We start from the raw sequence: 8,045 nt of genomic DNA on the forward strand, positions 1-8,045 counted from the left end.
ATGTAGGGGAAAAAAAGAACAAAACCTCAGAGCCAGACATTTAAAAGCTTTCCTAATTTTCAAAATTCTCAGTAATTTGACTGCTAATTTACCCTAAACCACAAATAGACTTTAGAATTCTAACTGGAAGAAGCTGGAAAGGGTACAGAGAGGATTTACGAGGGTATTGCCAGGATTCGGGGGCCAGACATATTGGGAGAGGTTGAGCGGGATAGCACTCTATTCCCTTGGAGCGCAGGAGGATGAGGGGTGATCTTGTAGAGGTGTACAAAATCATGAGACAAATAAATAGGGTAAACACACGCTCTTGCCCAGAGTAGGGGAATGGCGAAACAGATAAAAGGGTTTGAGGTGAGGAAGGAAAGTTAATAGGAATTTGGGGGGTAACTTTTTTACGCAAAGAGGCGTGCGTGTATGGAAGGGGCTGCTAGAGGAGGTAGTTGGGACAAGTATTATCACAATGTTTACGAAGCATTTGGACCAGTACATGGATGGGTAGCTTTGGGGGGGTTTGAGCCAAACAAAGGCAGGTTGGACTAGTTGGTCAGCATTGGCAAGTTGGGCCAAAGGCCCCATCTCCACACTGTATGCACTATGACTCTAAGCCATCAAATCTCCAGTGTGACAGTGGGGTAACACATTTGGCATTCCATGGCACAATATGCCTTTATCATGGGGCATCTGCTTGGAAATGTTAAATAGTTTAAAAGCCTTTTGTCCACATGAGATATTAGAAGTATCCGTATTTCTTATTTTAAAAAGTGGCTATTTTATAACCTCTGGCAGCCCACTCGATCTAAGGCTGGAAATATAAAAGAATATTCTTATTGCAAACTTCACTCCGCAATTAATAATTAAACCCAGATTGACCTCAGAATTGTTTTATGCAGCATTTAAATCTGTGGTCTTAACAATAAAATAACTTGTGCCTCATTCTTGTGGCTATAAATTATTGTATCTTTAAATGTATTTTTGACAATACCACAACAGATCTTGTTTAGTCTGTTTCATTTTGTTCTTTAGGGGAGAGTGCAACCTTCTGTCTTGCAAAAAGTGCGGTGAAAACTCTTAAGGACCTTGGGGTAAGTTTTATATTTCCTGTGATATTTACTTTAGACTTCAGAGATGCAGCGCAGAAACTGGCACTTCAGCCCACCGAGTACGCGCCGACCATCAATCACCCCGTACACTAACACTATCCTGCACACTAGGAACGATTTACAGAAGCCAATTAACCTACAAACCTGTACGTCCACCTGAAGAAAACCCACGCAGTCACAGGGAGAATGTACAGACTGCAAAGACAGCACCCGTCTTCAGGATTGAACCTGGATCTCTGGAGCTGTAAGGCAGCAACTCCACTGCTATGCCACTGTGATGACTATCTTCCATTTGAGCTACCATGACTTAATAAGGCTGTTAATTTGTAGTATTAAGCAAAGTGTGAAAAATGGACATGGGCATCAAAGTTATATCTGATTACTTTGTTAACAGGGTTAATAATATCTCCAATGAACTTTCAGAAATAACAGAGATAAGGAACTGCAAGATGCTGATTTACAATAAAAGACACATTGCTGGTGTAATTCTGGGTTAGGCAGCACTCTGGAAAACGTGTATAGGTGACATTTCGGGTCAGGACCCTTCTTCGCATAGGTGATCTGATATGCACAGCACTTTGGAACTTTCAGAAATTGTTGGGTCCATCAGAAAGGTGATGTTAGTTACCTGAAAGCTCTGATAGCAACAGAATACTCGTCGAAATAGGCCGTTTTTCATACTTCATGGCAGACATATTATAAACTATCATTACTTATGGGCTAGAGTAATTGTTTAAATGCCTCTGTCTGCACAGTACATTCTCGTGGCTATTTTGTCAAATTGTGGTTCTACAAAAAATAATCTTTAAAATAGCTGCTGACTTGGAATTTCCTATTGATTCTCTTGTGAAATGATCGACCAGCGTTAGTTAATTGAATTCTCAATGATTCCCCAAGTCAGGCTCAAAGGGCTATCGGGCTTCCTGAGCTCCAAGTGTTTATTTTCTTACCAGAAGGCGGAAATATTTGTTCACGTGTAATTGCGGAAGAGAACTATAATTGTAGCTACTGCAAGTTGTAAGTTGACATGAAGATGGCGATCATTTTACATTGTGGCGATTCTACTTCTGCAGGTTTTTAAAGCACAGAAGAGTGGGAGCACGGTTTTGGAACTGAGCAACATCTTTCTACCTCTCATCAATCGACAGAAGCTGCTGGAGTACATTCATAATTTTACTGTGTTGTAGAAAATACTGGACAGGGTATGATAATTTATTGACATGGATTAATGAACCCGTTTGAATTAATTATTTGACATTTAAGAAATGAAATGAATATTTTACATGCTGCATTCTCTAATTTGATTTGTTTCACTGTTTTAGTGAAAGATATATATGGCTGACTTGGTTTGGCTGCTTTCCCTCAAAGTAATTTAACTGGTGTATCATTCCACACATTGTCATCTTCTGTGTGTTTTGATGCAGACTTGTGGAAGGGTAAGCCACCAAAAGCTGATTGCCATCATTAGTGCTGGCTTATTGATGACACTGACATTTGATGATAAGATGTGAAAACTACAGACGCTTGTCTCACCTGTAGTGCTTATGTGTTTTGTGTTCGTTTAACTTGAAGTGGCTACTCGGTTCCCGACTGGTTGTGAACATACGCCATGAACTGGAGTGTCAAATCCAGTGATAATGACAGGTGTATCAAGTTATCTTGGGTTCTTGGTGCACTGGAGAGACTTGTTTCAATGCAGGAAAGTGGTACACTAAAAGAGATTTTGATAGACTAAACGTAACTAATCAGACATTGTGAGATCTGTGTCGTTCGGGTGTGGATTTTCACCCCCACAAAACTATTATTTTGGTTATGGGCCATCTTCCTGATTTAATTATTGTACCTTAAATGGAATAATTGATTTGTAATCAGGAGGGTATCTATACGCTTGGCTGCGGGCTTTATAAGCAGGCTTTGCCTAGACCAATGTTTAACACCATGCACAATCTAAAGATCAGTCAATGGCTGAGCAGCAGCCATAAGTATTTGGAGGATTGTTGCCTCTTTGAAAAGATTTGTCACCTTCAGGAATACATGGCTCTCATTCTCCTCCCTCTATCCCATCCCGCCCTACCGCACCACATTAGTTGCAGTCATTCAAACTCCGGAAAGATAATCTTTATAAAGGTTTTTTTTACCCGCCATGTTGCAGACACCTACCCTATGATGATTTGTTGGTGTTGGAGAGCGTGCGATCGGGCCTCTGGTTATTGCCAGTACTGTATGAAACAACTAAACAACTGTGCCTGGAAGCTGTGAGTTCGTTTGCCTCCCCAGCAAGGAGTTATATAGGAGTAATACAAGCTCTTTCTATACATCCCTTCAGTCTGCGATCTCTCCCTCTGCTCTCTCTCTTTCAGCCTCTCTCCTCTACTGAACTGCTTTGTAAATCAGAATAGCTGACCCACACTCTTGCATTGATGACTAATTACGTTGCCATTTATTCAATCTGTCTCTTTCTGGGTCTTAAAGATTACCATAGGTTTACTGAAAAATAAATTTACTGACATATTTAGCAACGAAAGAATTTATTTATTCCATATATTTTCCAGAAGGTCTTATGGTTTCAATACACATTGATTTCACCTTAGCAATAAGGTAACCCTTTCAAAAATTATATGCATCTTGTGGCAAGTGGTGTGCTGTGAGAACACTTGTGTATGCCTTCCAACTTAAACACTCAAATTCGAATCCAGCCTTGACAGGTATTGAAGCTAACCTGACACTTCTCCCAAACGGCTTTCAAATTAGCCACCGTACAATAACAAAATAATGTTGTTGCATTGGAAGAAATATATAGTGGGTAAACCATCCCTAGTGTGTAGATGGGCATCACAGATCAACTTCATACCTGTGAAGCGTGCGGTAGTATTACCACCGTCTGTGTACAAAATACTGGAAATGCTTGCACTGGCTTTTAATTTTGTTTTATCTCACAGTGCAAGGACATGGTCAAGGTCAGCTCCTCATTTCACTGATTTCACACATTAATCCCTCTATCTGGATTAAAAATTCATAAACACAACATTTAGCCTCCAAAATGGGAGACCTACCTCTTTATAGATTTTGCGCCCAGAATGCCAACAGCTCTCAGTAAGAGAAGGTCACTTATCTAAGCTGCAACTTCACCCTGAATATTTACAGCAAACGGACATTAAATCTCAATGGTGTATTACGTAATGGCTAATCAGATCACAGTGGTCATCATCTATGTGTTACACCAAAGAGTCCTCCCATGTTAAAGCGACTGTATTTTAATGTGCATTTGTTCTTTTTTTAATTCTAAACCTGAATGTCTCGCTTCTAACGTACACTAATATATGTAAAACGACAATGTCACATGCTGCATTATTTGATATTTTGGTTCTATGACTGCTGAACTTGTTAATGACCCTTCTGCCTCATAAGGTCGGATCATGACGTGGAAGGGATGGTCATGTGGAGAGTAATTTTGATGAGGAAAAAGGGTTGAAAGAGAAAAAAAACATACATTGCAGAATAAAAACAGAAACTTTATCTTGTCATTTCTCTTGTAATCTTGCTCAGCCATGTCAATTGTTTTATTCTATATTTATGTTTTCTTTTGACTTGTTTCAGGATTTTAAACTCTGTTTTTGACATGCAGTACTGTGGTGCATAAAAATACAGGAAAGCTTTCTTTCCAGGGTTGTGATATTTAATTATACAGGTAGTTTAGAGGTATTGGGTCATACATGTTTTGCTTGTGTGTGCAGTGAAATCTTCCCCTAACTGTGGTACAAACGAACGTTTTATGTAAAGAAATGAATATAGAGAGGTTTTAATGAGCTGAAAAGCATTTGATCTGCAATTGCACTGATCTGTTAAGCTCAGGACTGTGAAATAACCTAGATCCCAAGAAGCCTTAATTATATGGTGCTTCCAAAAGAGAAAGAGAGCTTAACCCATTATTAGAGCCAATCAGGGAATAAATCTCATGGATGAAACACACAAGAAGTTAACAACAGTTTGCTGTCTTTTTAACTGTTACTTGTCTGATTTCTGTTTCCTTGGTAATATCTGAATCTATTTCAAAATGTTTAACATACTATGACAATGAGTGGTCTATTGTAAATTATCTTACCTTGTTTAAATAGGTATCAGCTTTCCACCAACTAATTAATTTTTGGGGCTGTTTGATGATGTGGTAATGAGTAAAAGTTCTGAAAAAACACTCCCTTCTTACCACCAACTTCCTTTCTTTCTCTCTTGAAGTCTGTAACCTGCCAGGATCCAGTCCTTTCCCAAAAGTGAATGACTCTGGTCAATGGGTATCGGTCGACTATGTTTCATCCACGCTGACTGTCCCAGCTAAATTCTGTCCTGGCTTTGCTTGATAATACCAACTGCAAACACGCACAAGCACCCATGTGCACACTCTGAAGTGAGAGCCAGAAAGTGTTGTGGAATTCAGGTTCATAAATCCCGTTACCCCATCCCAAATCCACGGGTACTGAGGTTTTCAGCCAATCTAACATCCTTCAGGAATTTAAAACTGTGACCGATGCATTCTGGATCATTTGATACTAGACCACACTTTACTTTCTGTGCTAATGGGGAATAATTTGAATACATTTGACTGGGTTGTCATGTACCTTTTAGGTTTTTATAGATTCTAACATATACTAACTGCATAACAGCAACTTTGGATATACTTAGTACCACATGAAGAAAATAAATGTAGGTAAAAGTACAAAACAGGAAAAGAATAGCAGGTATAACAATCTTTGAGTTATTATGTATAAACAATCTTGTCCATATTCTGGTGAATGTCTTTGGGGTAGTTGTGAATTTCAAGGGCAAAACATTCTTGCATATTACCCTAACAGGTCAATCTCCTTCATATTGCTTTAGCGAAATGCTTAATAAGTTCTGTTTTGGTTATAGAAAAGTTTAATTAAGGAATTTACTGTTTTCCTTCTGATGCAAACTGGTGATAGACTGATGCAGTATTTAATTTAGTCCTGGGATGCTGCAAAACTAGATAGACTGGTGGCAGATAGAAAATGAAATGTCAAGATCAGATGTCAAGACATAGTTTCAGTGCTTTTGAATGCGAGGCCCATTTTGCTGCCAATACTGCTGTGTTGGCGAGACAGTGGCACACAATAAATGTCTGCAGAAGGTTTGAGGCTATTTGGCACTAAAGTATATATTGTTTATTCAGATCTACACCTTTTACTGATATTATTCTACAAGCATAATTAATTATTTGTGCTAAAATAGTTACCTATTTAAATTATTAAACTAATGTAATGCAGTTTGAAGATTATTAACTACTAAAGCCAAATGTACAAAGCAAAAGCTTTTTTTGCTCATGACAGTTGTCTTGAGAATGGTTGGCAGTGTGGTACAAACCATGTACTGCTCAAGATATAGTCATTCCCACAGAGCCAAAAGAGGGAACTGTCACTTTCTCTGTATAATTCTCAGCTGTTGCCTATCTGTATGTAGTGTTTTTGTGGGAATGGGAAGAGGAAAATTAGTAAATGCGCAAGCACGCAAGTATTTTTTTTTCCAATTACTATTGTGTTGTAATGTTTGAAATGCAAATTGCAGGAGACTGATCTCAAAGATCCTATATCTGGTTTGAGGAGAACTGTTTTGTCACTTTTATAAAATAAACATTGAAAAAAATTGCATCAGTCTGTTTTATGAATGTTTTGGCTGAATAGTGAATTATTAAAATGCATCATATTTGAATGCACCGCACAATTCTAACACTAGGACTCTATTTCTTGGAGCGCAGGAGGATGAGAGGTGATCTTATAGAGGTGTACAAAAGCATGAGAGGAATAGATCATTTAGACGCTCAGTCTATTGTGCAGAATCGGCTAAATTGAGAACCAGAGGACATAAGTGATGGAGGAAAGATTTAATGGGAACCTGAGGGGTAACTTTTTCATACAAAGGGTGGTGGTTGTATGGAACGAGCTGCCAGAGGAGGCAGTTGGGGCAGGTACTATCATGAGGGAGGGGGGGGGGTATTTATTCCTTGGAGCACACAAGGCTGAGGTGTGAGTTTATAGCAGTGTCTAAATCACAAGGGAAATAGTTAGTGAATGCCCAGAGTCTTTTACCCAAGGTTGGAAAATCAAGAACCACAGGACACGGGTTTAAAGTGGGAGGGGGGAAGATTTAATAGAACAGCGCCTCACAGGAACAGGCCCTTCAGCTCACAATGTCTATGCTGAACATGATGCCAAGACCAACTCTTACGTGCCTGCACTTAATCCATATTCGTCCATTCACCTGCATATTCATGTGTCTATCTAAAAGTCTCTTCAATGCCACTATCGTATCTGCCTCCACAACCAACCCTTGGCGCATGTTCCACCTTGATGATGCACCTTGGCGTCATTTGCCCTATGGACTATTAGAGTAAGTGTACTTCAGGAAAAGATGAGAAATACTCTTTTCAGTTCTGCAAATAAAGTTGTTTGTTGCACTCCATTAAATAATTTGCTGGAGCATTACTGTTTACATATGGGGCAAGTACAACTTTAATTCAAAACACTCTGGATCATTTACAGATATGTTGCTAGGACTTGAGGCCTATAGGAAAGGGTGGAGCAGGCTAGGACGTTATTCCTTAGCGGGCAGGAGGCTGAGGGGTGAGTTTATAGCAGTGTATAAAATCATGAGGGGAATAGATAGGGTGAATGTACAGTCTTTTACCCAGAGCAGGAAAGTCAAGAACCAACAGACATGGGTTTAAATTGAGAGGGGAAAGATTTAACATGCACAGGGCTGTGGGTAAATGGAGCAAGCTGCCAGAGGAGGTAGTTCAGGTAGGTACAATAACAACATTTAAAATACATTTGGACAGGTACATGAATAGGAAACCTTTTGAGGTATGTGGGCAGTTTTGAATCCTACACACTAGGGGAAGCTTACGGAAGCCAATTAACCTACAAACCTGTACGT

At 39.3% G+C, this 8,045-nt stretch overlaps 1 protein-coding gene across 5 annotated transcripts in view; it reads left to right on the forward strand.

The window, feature by feature from the left end:
• Positions 1-6,760, forward strand: part of gpam (glycerol-3-phosphate acyltransferase, mitochondrial) — a 76,858-nt gene extending 70,098 nt beyond the window's left edge. For 4 of the 5 annotated variants that reach the window (XM_033033979.1, XM_033033977.1, XM_033033978.1 and 1 more), the window contains 2 exons: positions 1,024-1,082; positions 2,174-6,760. In XM_033033979.1, coding sequence (XP_032889870.1) covers positions 1,024-1,082; positions 2,174-2,287 — 173 coding nt within the window. In that variant the 3' untranslated portion in view covers positions 2,288-6,760. The remainder of the gene's footprint in view (positions 1-1,023; positions 1,083-2,173) is intronic. The other variant, XM_033033981.1, reaches the window with a different exon arrangement.
• The last annotated feature ends 1,285 nt before the right edge of the window (positions 6,761-8,045 follow it).

This window comes from Amblyraja radiata, chromosome 15 (assembly GCF_010909765.2).
Source record: "Amblyraja radiata isolate CabotCenter1 chromosome 15, sAmbRad1.1.pri, whole genome shotgun sequence".
In the NCBI taxonomy this organism is placed as follows: Eukaryota; Metazoa; Chordata; class Chondrichthyes; order Rajiformes; family Rajidae; genus Amblyraja; species Amblyraja radiata.